The 18,717-nt window shown below is 42.1% G+C and overlaps 1 protein-coding gene across 2 annotated transcripts in view; it reads left to right on the top strand.

Moving 5' to 3' along the window:
* Positions 1 to 18,717, top strand: part of TOX (thymocyte selection associated high mobility group box) — a 365,646-nt gene that overhangs the window by 330,369 nt on the left and 16,560 nt on the right. For both annotated transcript variants that reach the window (XM_086965783.1, XM_086965782.1), the window contains one exon: positions 12,532 to 12,612. In XM_086965783.1, the coding sequence (XP_086821909.1) occupies positions 12,532 to 12,612 (81 nt within the window). The remainder of the gene's footprint in view (positions 1 to 12,531; positions 12,613 to 18,717) is intronic.

Raw genomic sequence — 18,717 nt, 5'->3', positions numbered from 1 at the left:
TGAAATCTTTGATTCCTCTGGCTTGTGTTTAACCGAGTCCACTGTCTTGCCTCTGTTTTATTTCACCACATGAGTCTTTGAAAGGGATTAAGTCTCGACAGCTTAGCATCAACATTGTATTAGCAAATTTTTATGAACTGTCTCATAGAAAGATGTGATTTCCTCTCAGTGGCAGTTTGGACTTGATCAGCGTCACAGTTAGGTACATCTTCCTTTGAGATATCTCTCCGTACTTCATGTTATTTTTATTCATATGTCTCTCTCTTACTTTAGTTTTTTGTGTTTTTTTGTTGTATTTTTCTATTCTATTGTGAATCATTATATGCGTTCGATTTTACAGTGCCTGCCACCTCACTAAGTGAGGGAACACTTTTCTAAATGTCATAAAATAATCATTAAACTAATATCACACCTAGGTGTGGGCTATTGCTCGGGTAGCTAGACATATGTTCACCTGTGGTAGATCATCCACATCCGCTTGTTGGCTCAGATATCTCATTTTCTATCCCTTTTTAGGTCTCGACTGGCGTACACTGCGCAGCAGTGTCGCGCAGCTCGAGAAATTTTGTTTTAACAGTAGTGGGGTTGAACCCGCCTCTCTTTTCCATTGGCTAGCTCCATAAATGGAGGCTAGCCATTGGAAGAGAATAATGCCAATCATTGTCGGAGCAGATTCGTGGGCGTTTCTGTGTTTTTTTATAGCCCCGCCCCCTTTTTACCGTCATGGGGCGGTGGGCGTTAGTTTTTTTTGGTTTTTTTTTCAAGCCATGTTTTTGTCATTTGGAACGTGTCTGTTGCTTGGATGGGCTGCGCGATTTCTGTTGCTGATTCTTTTGCAAGCAGGTAACCCAGTGTCCTGTTGTTTCCTTTATCATCGTGCATGGCTGTCGTCTTTGTGCCTGTCGTCTCCGTGTTAAGTTGTGCGTGGCTGTCGTCTTCGTCCCCTGTTGTCTCCGTGTACCGTTGTGCTTGGCTCATGGATGTTGTCTCCGTCTTCCATCTTTGCCCGGTATGTATGCTCCGTTTTTGTGATTAAGGTAAGGCATCTGTTTATATTTAAATTAGAGAGGGTGCCTACCCCTCGTTTGCCCCTGCCGCCCGGCGCCCGAACCGGAAGTCAGGCAGGCCGAGGGCGGGACTGCGGGACCCCAGGAAGAGGCCAGGAGCCCACCCCGCCTCCTCTGGAAGCTGCCGTGTCCGGAGAGATACTGCTGCCGCAAACCCCCCCCCCTCCCCCGGGCTCCCAAGAGCGTGGGAGAGCCCCGGGGAGTAAGAGGAGAGAGAGAAGTCCAGCCGCGAGAGCCGCAAGGCTCCCAGAGTAAAGGGAGAGCCCCGCAGCCAGTGAAGGGAGCCGCCGCCTTGAGGAGCAGCGCGGGAACGACGAGGAGCCCCTGCCAAAGCAGCCCGGTGAGTGTGGGCGTCTGGGGGCCCAACAGTGGTTCTAGAGCGGCCCCGGAGGGCAGAGGGCCGCTCCATCATTCCGCCACAGCATCCTGGTTCCGCGAGGCTCCCAGAGTAAAGGGAGAGCCCCGCAGCCAGTGAAGGGAGCCGCCGCCTCGAGGAGCAGCGCGGGAACGACGAGGAGCCCCCGCCAAAGCAGCCCGCGTCTGGGGGCCCAACAGTGGTTCTAGAGCGGCCCCGGAGGGCAGAGGGCCGCTCCATCGTTCCGCCACAGCATTCTGGGGCATTATTGTTTTAGAGCCCGTGAGAGGCTCTTGGGCAGTTTCTGATTCAGAGTCCCCCGAGCGGGACTCCACGTTTCAGGCATTCCTTAAAGTTGCGAGCTGCGTTGCTCTCTGCCCTCGCAGGTGCCCTCAGCTCTGAATCTTCTGCCATCTGATCTCACCCGGGCCCTCACTCCTTACCACTGTACTCTCAGCTCTTACCCCTCTGCCCTCAGCTCTTCCTAGGCCCTCACTTCTGGCACCTGTGCCCTCTGACCTCAACCCAGGCCTCCAGCCCTTACCACGCTGCCCTCTGCCCTTACCTGTGCCCTCACTGACTCCTGTGCCCTCAGCTCTTACCCCTGTGCCCTCAGCTCTTACCCTAGTGCCCACAACTCTTACTCCTGTGCCCTCAGCTCTTACCTGTGCCCTCAGCTCTTACCTGTGCCCTCAGCTCTTACCCCTGTGCCCTCAGCTCTTACCCCTGTGCCCTCAGCTCTTACCCTGCCCTGTGCCCTCAGCACTTCCTAGGCCGTCACTTCTGACTCCTGTGACCTCAGCTCTTACCTGTGCCCTCAGCTCTCACCCCTCTGCCCTCAGCTCATACCCATGTGCCCTCTGCCCTCACCCGTGCCCTCAGCTCTGACACCTGTGCCCTGTGACCCTCGCCGGTGACCATGGCCAGCACAGCGGGGGAGATTGTGGCCTTTCTGCTGGCCCTGTCGGGCTGGGTGCTGGTCTGCTCCACGCTGCCCACCGACTACTGGAAGGTGTCAAGCATCGCCAGCACGGTCATCACCACGGCCACCTTCTGGTCCAACTTGTGGAAGACCTGCATCACCGACTCCACCGGCATCTCCAACTGCAAGGACTTCCCGTCCATGCTGGCCCTGGAGGGTGCGTCCCGACGGGGGGGGGCTGTGTGTGTGTCTGTGTATGTGGCTCTGTGTATGTGTGTGTGTGGCTCTGCGTGTGGCTCTGTAGGTATGTATGTGTGTGGGACTCTGTGTGGGTCTGTGTGCTTGTGTGTGGCATTTTTGAGAGATTAAGCTATTGGCATTGTAAATGACAGTGCCATTTATTTATGTGTTTTCAAAACCAACACATAAATAAAAATGTTGTCATTGACAATTCTAATAGCTCTAACTTTTTCAAAGGCGAGGCCGTTGCATTGTAAATGCTTGTTCTTAAACTCTTCTACTTTGCTGTCTTAGATGCTCTTGTTTCCTTGTTGGTGGTCAATTCCCTGCCTGGGGTATTAGGCCCCCAGTGTTACCATCTCTTCTAGCTTCTTTTCTCTCAATCGCTTGGTATTCAGGCTCATGTCCACATTACTTTTCTACCTCATACACAAGCTGCTTTTATTTTAGATAACGTTTTGTGATTCATTTACCTCATCCTGAGATGTAGTGTCCGATTCAACCTCTAGATTAAATTCTGGTGTATGTTCCAGTACTGGGAGTTAGGTGGTGAAGGCAGTCTCAGTCCCACCTTTAAGATGGGCCCACTGTGTGGTTTCTTCTTTAGCTCCAGGCCTTTGTTCTTTTGAAAATGAGGTTGTGAGTTGTTTACTGCATTAAACATCATCAAACAATTCAACTACTGAGAAAAGACTTAGTGCAATAGAGTTCGTGCAGCTCCACCCAAAGGCAGCTGTTTGGTGGAGGCATGAAAGTCCCAAGGGTCCCCAACCTCCTTTGAGGATCTCCCTGTATTCTTTTGCAGTGCAGGCCGGAACGTGCCTGCAAAGACTACGATTGTCTCGATATGTGGACCTTTCAGGTTCCCCTCAGGGTTCGGGGAGGCTCCTTCATAGAAACACAGAGCAGTGATTTGAGTAGAATTTTCTTTCACCATCACATAATTGGTAATTGGGAGCGCAGCCCAGTCTGCGCGGGCACGCTCAGGTGCAGGTATGCGCCAGCCTACACCCTGCATAACAGACACCTGGTGTGCAATCAATGTACATGGCTCACAAGTGGAATCATTTGCAATGATGGCTGTCTCTTGCAAACATGGCCGCACCAAGCGGGAAAGAAATGGTTAAGCCGCGCGCACGTGGAAATAAAGAAACAGCCTGCTATAAAAATGTGGTAAGGCTACCCAGGTCATTTTTCAGCAATTTAAAATAGCTCCAAAGTGAACAGGGGAAAGTTCTGTGAAATCCAAACCAGATGTGGGTGCACACAACAACGAGCCTCACATTTCTAATTGGGGGCCCAGCAGGGCTGCACTACCTTCCACAAATCACAAACAACTTGTTCTTGCTCCTAGCTCCACTAAATGACTTTAAGGCATTAGCTAGGGAGATGCGAATGAATATGCAGTTATGCTAAAGATGCAGTGGAGCGTACACGGAGAGTTCATAATGGCTTCTAAAATTACCGCTGCTTGTGTATGTTTGGGGGATGTTTATTGAATGAAAGCCCTTGTAGCAGCACGCGGCGGATTTACCTCGATATCCAGGGCTGTAATGATCAGGTATCACAGGCGAGCAACTGTTGGAGAGCAAGTAACACATGCCCTCTCGCCGGCTGCTTAATTCATGTGCGGTAATATTAGCCGCCGCTGTTGAGCTCAATGGCAACACCTCATTATTTCATCCCTCAGTATTTATTCCTGTGTTTGACGCCTCATGAAATTGCTGTTAATGTGTTATGTGAGGGCAGATCTGACACAAGTGGGAAGAATTTAATTTCCCACTCATTCCTACCCGCTGATGTGTCCTCTTCCCCTGGTAGAAGTGGCAAGTGTAAATAGTTAATTTGCTTCAATTATGAGCCTGTCCTGCTAAATTAGAAGCAGCAGGGATATGAAGAGCTGAAATCACACTTATGAGGCAGCTGACAAATCCTCTGAGCCCACAAACCAATGTCTTCTTCTTGGAGCTGTCAGTAAATCCATTAATTTTATGTCACGTCAATCAAACCATTTACTCCTCATTGGCGCTTAAACCGCCGCCAGATCAGCGCCAAGGCGTATCCGGCAATCACCTCACAGAAGTCGTATTTCACGTCAGGATTACTTCAGCAAAGCGACGCTGCGTCTGCGTGTTAAATACAGCTCTATGGCTGGAAATATGCGGCGGCAGGGGTCTCCGACAACGCGCGATTTATGTGTGGTGTGATCCTCGTGCAAACAAAACAACAAGGGGGGCATTGTCCCTCTGCGTTTCGCATTCCTGTAACCGTATTTGCTTCTATAAATACGTGGGATTTGTCCCGAGTGGCGTTTATTCCGTTTAATGGAGTGAAAACTGTTTTTAAAATGACCCAAGTGGTGCCTGCCCAAAAGGAGCCTATAAAAACAAATAAAATAGGCCATTCATTTTCGGTTGTTGTTTTTGGAGCAGTTGTTTCGAAGAGCAAAGCTTTCAACAGTTCCCTAAAATGATACAGTGGTCGATTCACAAAACGTTTTCCAGGAATAAATCTGGAAAATGTCTCCGTTTACTCATGTGTAAAGTACTGTGCACTGTACCCAACAGATAGGCATATTCGGCAAATGCAGGTTCCACGTGATGGTGCAGAACTCGGTAATGTTTGAGAAGTGGCGTTGGACGACAATGCAACGTTTTTGGTGCACACAGACCTGGAGTCTCACAACTATCTGCGCACCTTGCACCACAAAAAAAACCTACGGTAACTTGTGTGCAAACTTTGGGAAAGTGCCCCTCTCAGTCCTATAAAGTGTCCCTCTCAGTTTGGTTTACATGTTCAAAGGGGTGTCATTGGCAGCAAAGCTGTTTGTGGTAGGAAACCCTGCACTGTTAAAACTAAAAAGTGAATCTATACGTTTCGTGACCCTAAACTTGGGCAATATTCACTTTGCATGCCTTCTCCGTACAATTGGCCCAATTCACAAACTTCATTTTGTAGTCGGTAATGTAACGTAATATTACAGTAGTCCTACTTACTACAAATTTTAACCTACAAGTGTAAATGTCCACCTCCACCTTTCCTCTCTTTTCTGTTGGGATGTCCTCACACGCCATTTTACAGCTTAGTAGTACATGTGGGCGGGGCAGGTGGAGTGGCTGGAAATGAGGCATACTGACTACTCAATAGTAGGGGTTCAGGTTGTTGTAAGAAGGAATTTAGGGAGAGGCATGCACCCACTCGCAAAAGAGTAAGCTCATTTCTATTCATAGGCTGTACTTCTAAAGTTACTACAGCCAAAACTGACCCAAACATGTATTAAATATACTCCAGCACAGAGCTGGACTATGTCCAGCACCACATAATGCCCACTACTGGTACCGCAACTCCTCTCATAGAAAATACGGAAGGTAGGGACTTAAAATAAAATCCAATAGGAAATAATGTTAAAATACATACAAATATGTAAACTAGGTAAAAATATAAATAAGACTTATTAATGTTAACATCTTTCTAAAAAGAAAATATATTTTTCATTTATTTTACCACATTGTACTAACCATTTTTAAATGTAAAAATGAATGTAACATTAATTTGTATTAAAATATAAATACACTTTTAATGTATGTGCGAATTTATTTATTTTTAATTTCACATTCTGAAAAAACCTTTGATTTAATTTAATGTATTCAGAAGAATTCAATTTTAAATTAAAATTAAGTTAATAGTGCTGTACATTTTTATTTTGTTCAACTACCAAAATAAATATATATAATACATTTACATTTATATTTTAACAAAACTATTTTCACAATTTATTTTCAAGTTTAGTATAACTTTTGTATTTCCCCATACTTTACCATCGGGCAATCTGTCACTGTTAAATTATTATTTTTGTAATTAAAAAAAGGTGTATTAAAATATGTTAATATAAAATAAAAATGTTTTCTTTTTAGACAATTTTTAAACATTACATGAAAAATATTCATTATTTTTCTATTTTAAATCTAATTTAATTTAATATAATTTATTATTTGGTTTTATTTCAAGTCCCTACCCACAATATTGTCTGTGGGAGGGTGTTTCAGTATCAGTGGTTCACTGTGTCTTTTGGCACTGGCAACTTAGCACACATACATATGTCTCCTTCTTCTGTTTCATGGGTTGGAGTCAAGTAAGTATACATTTGTTAAGGGTTTTACACTCTGATTTTGAAAATAGCCCAAAGTAGTCAAGTTACTCAAAGGATAAGGGTACATTTACTAGGACAAAATCTACATGTGTAGATTTGTCTTTGTGAAAAGGTCCCACAGGGTTAGGAAAATTGGAGTAAGTTACTATTGAATGTGAATTCCTTAGACATACAAACATACCTTTGTTCAAATATACTTTATACATGTCAGAAGGGAATATACATGAATAGCTGCCCCGTAGTAAACTAAGGTGATGTGTAAGTGAAGATTATGCATAGAAGTTTTTGTACTTTTCCCACAACCCTTAGCTGACAAGATTTCACATTATCCACCACGTCAGGTCAGTGGTGGCAAGCTGGTTTGTACCATTAACAGACTGTGTGACATTGCCACCAGAAATCGGTCCCCTCCCCCACAGAAAGCTCCAAAGCACCGGATCTGAACAAAGTATCCATTAGTTGGATGCCTGCTGGACAAGCTGAATAAGACTGCTGTTAAAGAAGTGTAGTGGACATGAAAAGGCACTGAGTACAGTACGGGGTACCAGCTGTGTTGAGCAATGATGCCAGTGGCCTTAATGTAAGCAAGCAAAATGGGCCCCACTCTCAAGCTTAGATAGTGAAATAAAGCCATTACTAGGACCCCACTATCACTGCACCTGCTGCTCTTTTGATACCTACGCTCCTGGGTACCTGTGACTAAGTGGTTAGTCGGAAATGCAATGAAACCTATAATGAAGTGACGGAGAGATGAGGTATCAGCCAATCCCTTGCTTATGACAGGCTGTCTTAAATGACAGACCTTAAAGTAAGTTTTGCTTTTTCAGTAAACTCTGAAAACAATAAAATTGCACATTTCAAGAAACTTTCCTTTCTATGTATTTTGGCCATAAAATGGCTGCCGCTTGTGTATGGGAAATGAGGTTGCAGACGACATAGAGCAGGAGGCCATCAGGAAACGGCATGAGTGAGAGATTGGCTAAGGATATTTGAGACCATTAGGCTGGGGTTTGTTGTAAAAACCGGTCATGAAAAGAGACAGATGTGCTGAGAGTTACAAAGCACATTTTGAATTCCACTTATTTTCTAAAAACAGCTTGTGCTGAGTTGATTTGAGGCTCTGGGAATACATTGGAAGCTCTTTGTCAATTCATGTTAAAAATAAACAGCAGGCTCAGTGATGGAAGCAACTAATTGCAACTGAACTAAATCGACTTCGCCATGTCGCATTGATGCTCAAGCTGGGCTCAGCCAGGACCAAGTCTGTGCCTGAAAACTTCCCATGAGCATCTACATTGTCATAATCCAATTCTTTTATTTTTAGAACCGGCGTTAGCCTAGACCTTTTAATTTTACTTAAATTATATATATATAATATTATTATAAAGGGTCTTTCAGCCATCCCTCTTCATCTATTAGTCTGTTGTTGTGTCATTACCATTTTTCATGTGCTGACTGCAGATTACAGCAAGGGTTAATAAATCGGTTCACTTCGGCCACTGACTAACTTCACTGTGAGTAACAGCATTCTGCCTTTCATAAGGAGCACACATACACAAAGTAGTCCCATTAGGTGGCAAGGACTATTATGGTGATGTGTGCATTTGAGAACCAAAACATTTTTTTGCTTTTAGCTACAGTTTATTTGCATTAGTTTAATGAGGGCCCAACAGCTTGCCCACCATAAAGTTTTGCAAAACAAACCATGACAAAAACAATACAAGTAATGACAAAGCTAAAAGGCTGATAAATAAACCAAAGGGTAGAGGAGGGCCTCAGGGGAAATTGTCTTTATAGACCTACTGGTACCTTGTCCCCCAACTAGACAATAAAACACACGAGAGGTACCAGAAGTCTGAATTAATAAGTGTATTCAAATGGAACCTATAAAGTGTCCCTTTTGGAAAACAAAACCAAGAGGTTAATGTACAAAAAGAACATTACACAAGTGTTAATGTAAAGATAAACAGGAGAAAAAGATACATAGTGCCAGACCAGAAAATATACCCATCAGCCCACTCAATAGTGGAACTTCGTCATCTGGGTTGTGTGTTAGTGGTATCCAGTATGCCTTTCCTCGGGATAGACCCGGGGCTAGCAGATTTTGGACCACATGGTTGACCCTCAACCATAGAAGATGACCGAGTACAGGCTGTAGGGGTAAAGTTGCAGTGCTCCAAATTTGTGAGAAAGAAAAGAAAAGGAAAAGAATTGTAATCCAAGTGTTCTAAAAATACCTATCTTGATGTCATAAGAAAAACTTTATTTGGGTCTGCCCATCAAGATGGTATGGTTAAAAGCAGAGTGAAAAATAGCATGCAAGGAATTGCTATTCACCATGAATGGAAAATGGTCAACATGTTTCAGCCTTTATAGGCTTTCGTCAGGACCTATGATGCACTACTGCAACACTTACTTTGCGTGCTGTGAAAGAAAATCTACAGAACAAATCCAATGTCTCAATGGAACAATTGGTGTATCTCCCCCTCGGCTCAGTTCAAGGACCGAGGCAACGACGGAGAGTGCGTGGCCTCCTTTATCCTGAGCGGTTGCCAGGTGAGGTGAGGAGTTTCCTCCCTACAATTTGGGAGAAGATACACCAATTGTTCCATTGAGACATTGGATTTGTTCTGTAGATTTTCTTTCACAGCACGCAAAGTAAGTGTTGCAGTAGTGCATCATAGGTCCTGACGAAAGCCTATAAAGGCTGAAACATGTTGACCATTTTCCATTCATGGTGAATAGCAATTCCTTGCATGCTATTTTTCACTCTGCTTTTAACCATACCATCTTGATGGGCAGACCCAAATAAAGTTTTTCTTATGACATCAAGATAGGTATTTTTAGAACACTTGGATTACAATTATTTTCCTTTTCTTTTCTTTCTCACAAATTTGGAGCACTGCAACTTTACCCCTACAGCCTGTACTCGGTCATCTTCTATGGTTGAGGGTCAACCATGTGGTCCAAAATCTGCTAGCCCCGGGTCTATCCCGAGGAAAGGCATACTGGATACCACTAACACACAACCCAGATGACGAAGTTCCACTATTGAGTGGGCTGATGGGTATATTTTCTGGTCTGGCACTATGTATCTTTTTCTCCTGTTTATCTTTACATTAACACTTGTGTAATGTTCTTTTTGTACATTAACCTCTTGGTTTTGTTTTCCAAAAGGGACACTTTATAGGTTCCATTTGAATACACAAAAGCTAAAAGGCTGCCAACTAACGCCAGACCTATTGGCCAATGCTTGTTCCCATTTTAAATCAATGTATTGGTATTTACACAACTAGATAAATGTGCTTCTTTGAAACCAGAGCCAAAAACCTAAGCCATCTAGCCTCAGAAAGACGCCCAAGTCGCATAATCCTGATTTGTAATCTCATTTTTTAGATGCTCTTTCTCTTCTTCATACTGTTCTAATAAACTCAATATGAACTTCCCATGGGAAAAATACACTGGAGTAAAGCTACTTTAGTTTGAAAGATTTGAAGTAGTTGTCTCACCTGACTTTATTTCAACCTCATAATATGATATTGTCCTCTCCATGCTGAAAAAGCACTAAATTGGAATTGTGTTTCAGTAATTAGCTCATCAACATATTATGGGAATGGATTACCACTTGAAGGAAGGATAATCTTAGCATAGTTGTAATTAACTACTGTGCATATCTTCTCGAAGAAGAACCAGTGTCTTTTCACTTAATCCTTATTCCTTATATGAGTACATTTTTTCTCATCATCTTTTGCTCTAGGATTACTATTACAATTGTATCCTACTACAAATCTATATGTTTTGCTTTAGGTTCTACATTCATTTTTAAGCCATGTACATCAGTAACAAACACTTCGTTTATAAGAAAAACTAACTTTTTTGAACTCCCTCAATGCTATTCTTACCCCGGCTTGTATTATGCTGTTGTGGGTGTGATACATGGTACTTTATAAGCCTACTCAAGCATACATTTCACTTAGTCACAAAGTTAATCCTTGGCACTTTCACGTTGGATCGTATTATTAATATTCTGACTCACATACATTCACTCCTACTACAGGTCTTCAACAGTCAGTTGTCCTTGGTAAGTCTGACTATCTGAGAGGTTTCAGATCTCATGGAGTTCATATTTTATGGCCTACTTAGGCTGACAATACCATTCCCAGATTTAACCCTTCCAAAATGTCAGCCCACGATTTCTGTATGACGGCTCATAAAGCTTGAAATGCATTATCTGTGATATCATGCTCTGCCTATTGTTGATGAGCTGCTGAAAGTCATTAAAAACGTATTGATTTCAGTTACATTACTGGTTGTGATTAGTTATGAGCTAAATTGCTGCCAGATTGTGCTGACATGATACACCATTTTCTCTCATCAGACTCCAGTGTCTTTTTACTTGCACCAGTGGTGGGCCACTCACCTTCCAACTACTGCCCCAAAAAGGAATGAGTAGGTTTTATCCATCTTTCACTACACTCTGCACCATTGCCAAAATAGCCAGTCAGGTAATTTGTCAGACCCAAAAGCAGAAAATAATCTGAAGGCCTGGGGATGAATGGCGGCTTTTGTTGTGGAGCACTGTGGCCCGACCCCCAACAGAAGCCAAGGTCAGACACGTAGAGCAGTTGGAGCTGTGCAACATTCCACAGAATGCTGGAGACACTGCAACACAGTTGCATTCCCGAATTGACTTCTCAGCCATAACGATAATTGCTTCATGTTTGATGGGCTGCGTGTCCCATCTCACACGAACAGGCCTTTAGGAGGGCAGGAGCACTCAGACTCTGACCAAGATTTGGGAGTGCCACAGGAGCCCCCAAGCCACTGGGCTTCTTGCTTCAAATGGAATCCGATCATTTGTGGGGCTTGTTGATGAACGTTAACATGGTGTGTCTATGTGTGTTTCAACACACACCTTGGGGGCTGAACCGGTCCTCACAGTGTTGGTGAACCCCAACAATGCCATTTAAAGGCCCTCTTTGTGAGGACCATTGCTCATCAGTTACCTGAACCTATAGTGTGTGTAGGTATTTGCGAGCGAGTGCATCAAAAAACGAAAGGTGCATTTAAATTTTCTTTAGATCACTGTATACTAGCCGAGTATTAAGGCACGCCTGGATTTGTAATATCAGATGCACACTACTTTACCGTCAATTGCTGGTCCTTGTATATATAGGTATGTCTTGGGAGGGGGTCTGTCGGTGTTGGCTTGGCTGTATGCAGAGTATGTGTGTGTGTGTCTGTGTGTGTGTGAGAGAGAGAGAGGGAGAGACGACTGCATTGTAAGATTGCAGTGCTCAGTGAGTCACCATATGGCTTAATGTAACGCCACATGGTCAATGGCCAATTATTGACGCCCTGCCTTCTAGGCATTTGCACAGTGTTAACACGGGGCCATCACGGGAGTGCAGCGAGTGTCAAAACATGATTAGCACTACCAGACATAGGATGAAGGAGAGATGCTAGACCAAGATCTGGTAATCTGTTGGGTAAGTATGAGCGGTGAAGTGCAAGCGTTTGTCTTTGTGTGTGTGTGTGAGCATGTTTGTGTACTAGGCTATCCCTAATCTTGGCAAGAAGAAAACACTGCTCACTGTGACGTCATCCATGTTATTTACTGAACCAAATGACTTTGCATTGCAATGCTTTAGATTTTTTTCCATATGTTTATAAGCTAACGTGTGTTCCTCAACCATGAGGTACTGTAGCCTATTAACTTGCACGACCATTAAAATATCCGCTGGAGCGAAAACAATGGAACCACTTTTAAGGCTTTTATTCCTCCTTCCTTCTCTAGGTATACAAAAAGAAGACCGAGGCTGCTAAAAAGGAGTACCTAAAACAGTTAGCTGCGTACAGAGCCAGCCTGGTGTCCAAGGTAACAGATTATACTTTGTGTTTTTTTTATTTAATTGTTTGTTTATTTCGCTTCTTTCATTAAGCGTCACACATGTTGCCATGCCACCACTCCAGGCCTTGTTTACCGAGAGATCTTAGAAGTGTTAACTGCGCCTCACTGACATTGTGCCAATAACGAGTCAAGAGAAATTATCAGTGTGACAATTTGGGAAAGTGTTCTTGTAATTAAAAAGAAAACATAAACTCTAGTAAACCTTATTTGCATGTGTTTGACATTCACAGAACATTCTCGACTGCGAGCTGCTGGTTTCCGTTACATGTTCTGCATCAGAACGATGGCTCTGCCTTGCCTTTCAATTCCCTGAAGTGACATATGGGGCGCGTTAATCAGAGACCCGTGCTCGCGCGGCAGATAGTTTTAATTCAAGGGTTATGTACGCCACGAATGGTCAGAAGGTCTGAGCTAAACACGAGTAGGCGGAAGAGTTCCCCTATTAGGACACACCATGACCTGTACGAAGCGAACGCCTCGGTGTTACACAGTCCGGGTCAGATGGGCCGCATTTGTAAACTACATTGGAGAAGCCCCGTATGATAAAGTCAGTCAGAGGAGTCTCCTAGCCGGATACCTTTCTGGCCGATTCTAATTTTTGTGTGTATCCATACGTCTAATTACCGGTTGCAAAAATACCACAACCAAATAATTTACCACCCATACCCCGGGCCGTTCATTCCGCTCACATACGCAACCTGCTGTAAGCAGGAGCAATCTCTGACCCGAAAAGCAAGCGGTAGTACCAGATGCAACATTACCGGATGCGAAATAGCACCTCTAATGACTCGACCCTTGAACGCTTTTATCATGCAGAGAGGCTTTGTCAATGAAAACCATGCGATAACACCACTGGAAACGTCTACACTAACGGGCATTTCAAGATCTGCACTTTTTTGCATTTTTTCGCATTTATGAACCCTTCAGTTTATATTTTTTAACAACGTCTTCAATGGCTTTGCTCTGTGAGTTAGTAGTGGCTGCAATGAATGTTTACAAGGAACCCACAGCCTGCGCCTGAGACCGAAAAAAGCATACTTTGACTTGATACTGTCCAGACATGGCGATTGAGGTCACAGATTAAAGTCCTGTCTCCATCATCCGGCTTCGGGCTGCACTACCAGAGGGTCATTTTGCAAGTTATTCATTCGCAGCATGTATCACCTGTCATTGTCGTCACCCGAAGCTTCATGTCAAGAGTGAGTACCACAGTAATGGGGCAGTAGGTGTTTACTGAATCCATCACAGACACACACAGAACTACTAGGTACAATGCGTAATACTGTAGAGGAGTACTCAGTCATTTTGCTTAACTTCCCGGTGGCTTGTGCAAGATTTGTGGGTTTGTAGAAATACCTAAGCAACATTTAAGGGCACCCCTTTCTCCAGCGCATAGGAGATTCTAACATGGAGGTAATATTTGGACTTCCCTTGGAGCCACGTAACTGGTTTCCAGTTCAGTATTCCTCTGAAAAAAAAGATTTTTCTGCCATGCTTTTTTAATATGAAAACATAAATGGGCACTATTTTAGTGGATATTGTGTCTTTACTTGTGTGCCTGATAGGATACAAAATGTCACAAATTCCAGATGTGTAGATTTAGGCACTGGAACTTATACCCATTCATACTTGTCACAGGATTACCCCAGAGAAGCCTATGACTGTTTGAGATTTGCATACATAAGCCTAATTCTCTTAACCCTACGTCTGCAGACTGCACCTTGTGGATAAAGTACAAACATAGGCTTATGGAAAACGTGTTTTACACAGTTTATTAACTTCCATTTTTAAGGCCCTTTCTATAACAACTGTGTAACATATCCTTTTCTGCACGTACCATCCTACCTGTGCCTACGTGGCGTACATTAAAGGTAAAATGTGCCTGCGTGACGTATGTTAAAGGTAAAATGTGTCCACAGTGTGCAGTTTAAATGTTGCCAAAATGCACACCAAGATCCAACTTTGTGGGTGCTAATCATATTCGTATCACCAATTCGTGACAATCTGTTGGAAAACTCGTGTCTATTTTTTTGTGCACCTTCCACAAGCATAAGTATAGTCTCTCCCCGGAAGCATCAGCAGATACTGATTTTGTAAATCAGGAATTTCCAAGTATACATTCCGCTGTCATACACAAGTAAAACTTGCCTGTGCAAAGGTACTTGTGAATCAGGCCCAGTGTTACTATAAAGCACTTAGTAATCTCAGGTCTCCGAAGAGAATAGATAATTCCTATGTCTAAATCAAAAGGAACAGGCAATGCCAGTGTGTCTGTTGTATAGAGAATGCACACAATGCACAAGGACACATGCACAAATGCAGAAAGAACAATAGAGATAAAGTGTTACAGACAAACACACACTCACACAAACAAGCCATCATTAAGACATACACCAAAACACTCAACCAACATATACCCAGGTGCTTATTTGATCTCTTCTAACGGGTTTGCATAGGTGATTTACACTAGCTCAATTCATTGAGCCAAACCTGAAAATTAAATTTACACAATGTACTTCTATAAGCGTGGAAAGCTATCTAACTCCCAGTGTTGAAATGCTAGTGAACCTAGTCTAGGTCATAAAGGGTCAAACCAGCCTCTTACTCAGATGCAACAATGGTGCTCTGCATTCATGAATCAGGGAAAGACCTATGAACCACCCGACAAAAGGATGATTGCACTCTAGCCATAGGGCCAGGGGAACATAGGAGGGACACCTGCTCAATACATTGTATGTTGATTATAGCCGCAAGTATTGACAATCCTACCCATTACCTATTTTAACAAAGCCAGACCAAAACCATCATAGCTTTCAAGGGCATAATGTATTTACTCAGCAAGGTGGACACCCATCCATTGTCCAAAGAACTCCTAGCCCAGTGGAGAACACAGTTATATCAGAGGAAGATTCACTGACTAATGCAGAGAGTGAGAGGACATAAGACGTCTTACAAATATCTCTATCAATAAAACAACCTATATCTTATACAAATTTAAATTACCCTGTACCACAATCATAAGCAATCAAACTCTAGTTGCAAACATGAATAACACTTGCATTATAGAACAGTAACTTGGGTGCTCTAAGCACTAGTTAGGCAGACCCTGAATGTGCAAAACTGAATCAATGCACTTTCACAGAGTTTATGTCAGATTAAGATTCATAAGATTGAATTATTGCAGTTACTTATGGCTGACCTGGATGTAACACCTGTGCTTCTGGTTGGCCTGTGTATTATGTAATTAACTTATTTTAGTGTCATCTTTAAATACATTTAATAAAAAACTTTTCCGACCATGCCTTGTCAGCTCTGCTATCTATAAGCCTAACCTGCCAAACCAGAATTACTACTTTAAACAGATCACCTACTGCCTCCTTCCTTCCAAGCACATTGTGAATGATAGACCTGTAAGTAAGTTATCACTGTCCTTATGATTTACATTATAAACAGGCATCTTAGAAACAGAACCAAGTATCACAAATACCTGGACAGATAGACCCCTTTGGGAATTTCTGATGGAACCGCATTGTTAGTATTCATTTGTTTCCAGTCCATTTCAGTTGATCACTGCTTCACCCTGTCAAATGTTATTTTTCTAAGAAGAGTTGATTCATTTGTACAAGGTCTAAAAGTCATTATTCACACCACTGATACAGATCACACAAAGTTAACAGAAACGCCATTTACCAATCCTGCGCTCTCTCCAGAATATACTCCACCCTACATCTTTGTTTAATGGAACCTTTTCCCCATGTTCCTAACAGTGGAACATAGCACCAGTAGACTTAATAACTATTTGATATCACTCAGTGTAAATTCCATTTATCCAGCCTCTCAACTTGTGCGGGCCTGAGTGGGGTGATTTATTAATGGGTAATATCTTAATCTTAATAATTCTCTTGAAATCATGTCTGAAGTGCTATCTGGTTGAGTGACAGACTCCTAGTGAAAAACTTGTACTAAACTTAAAAATAACAAAAACGGAAACTCGTGATTTAGAAAGGTGATTAGATAAAGATATGTCCTTCAATGACGATCAGGAATATACAGTAAACCTTCAAGACTTTAAAAGCCTTTATACCTACTAGTGGCTGTGGTCAAGTATATCAGAAAACAATACACGTCTTTGTTAATAGTTTGGTCAACTTTAATAGGACTCTTAACCCCTTGCATGCTGATGACGAACCCCAGCCGTCAGGTGCTCGTGTGCTGATGACGGCTGGGGTTCGTCATGGCCCGCCCCTGTTCATTTGTTTACCGCACAGCGGCGGAAACGGGCCAGCAGCGAAGGGGTTAAATATCTTTTCAAAACTTGTATTTGATATATGAATATCTTGGCTTTCATGCTATTACATTAATACCACGCTTTGATTTAAAGCATTATTCAGCTCTTTATTTAATAGTGGCTAAAGCTGTTTTACTGTTGGTGAGATATAATGTGGTTATCCTGATCCTTGAACTGGTGGCTCATTTGAAAAATATGTATGGTCTTCTCAGTAAACAGCAGTAGATGCTAATGAACATGTAGGTGCATGTGCTACATAATCACCCATGTCTTACATTGAAGTATTTTCATCACTATTCTTTCTGTTATGACCTACACATTCACGGTAAGTCTTCAAGAAGCTCTTAGTGGTAATTGCTTTTAATTTACACCATCTTAGAGCCATGTGTACATTTGCTCCAAGATTTGACACCTCAATAATATTATCCATAATAAGGTCTGCTTAATGTCTTTTGGATTGGCGTCCAGTTCAGAAAGATTTCCCTGTGGGTAGATGTTATTTAATCCTGATTTACTCCTGAACTTGCTCTAACAATAAAACTTTGTGAATGAGTCCCACGGTCTTCAAACAGATTTCATCTTTAGAAATGAGGAGTTCAGGTTGTTTATTCAGTTGTGCCACTGGACTATGGCAAACATGTTATATACTTTGGACCACATTCATAGTGCCTTAATAACATGATGCCATGACTTGTTTTGGGACATGCCCTAACACTAGTTTTAACTGTCTCTTTTTTCACATCTACCACCAATACTTTTTTTTATATTTCTTCACATGATTTCATTATCCTGATTTATATTTCTGCATTGTATCTATTCACGTTATTTCTGTTGTTAAATGGTCTTTCATTTTCTTTGTACAAATGCTGCTCTCTTTATAACTGTTTATTTTGCTTTGACAGTTCTTATTTCAAGCACTATCCCAATATGCCTCACTTTTGTTATTTTCTGCTACTCTCTTTGTCCTTCTTTTCAATCTAATTTCCACTTCTTTATTTTAGTCTTAGCTCACACAATAACAGTTAAATCCCTCAATTATTAATTTATGCTAAGCAAAAGTATTCAAAATAGATTGTTAATCTTTCTTTGCTCAGATGCATTCACATTGCTTTGTCCATTAATATCTATGTGGACTTTCACACCTTTGTGCGAATTCACACCTTTGCAAGAAGATGATTCTGTGTCATAAGTGAATGGCAAGTTGCAAACCGCACAGCCGGGGCTTCCTAAGACTGGAACTACATTAGCGCATCTGGTATTACACATGCTGTTGGAAAGAATAATAATATCATCCAAACTTAAGTTTTTTATTTAAATTGAATGCACATGTGAATTTTCAGCTATAATAATATAATTAAGAAAGCAATAACACAAGCATCTATATTTTAGATAGTTTATGATAGTGCATATCACAAATGAGACATTGGGTCTCCTGATACAAATTTGTCATTGTGAAAGAAAATGAAGATATAGATATTCAATTACACCTAGTAGATAGTTTGTATATGATACTCATGCTCTGAGTAGTAAACTTTGTTGTTATCCTTTATTTTTCAGCTCCCAGCTTTCGACTCACAATACAGGACTAACAATTACATTTGCATTCCGATTTGTGAGGGAGCCACGAATAAGCAAACACTAAAATTCTGATTTAGAGTTAGGTGGCAATTTAAAATTCTCACATTTTTGGAGTATACTCTATGTCCAGAGAATAACGTATTGGTGGAATGTCCCACTGTCATAGGAAGAGAATGTTAAAAAAATTACCCTTAATAATATTTTTC

This window comes from Lissotriton vulgaris, chromosome 4_1 (genome assembly GCF_964263255.1).
Source record: "Lissotriton vulgaris chromosome 4_1, aLisVul1.2, whole genome shotgun sequence".
Lineage (NCBI taxonomy): Eukaryota > Metazoa > Chordata > Amphibia > Caudata > Salamandridae > Lissotriton > Lissotriton vulgaris.
Note: the sequence above shows the minus strand (reverse complement) of the source record. Positions and strands in the feature narration are given on the sequence as shown.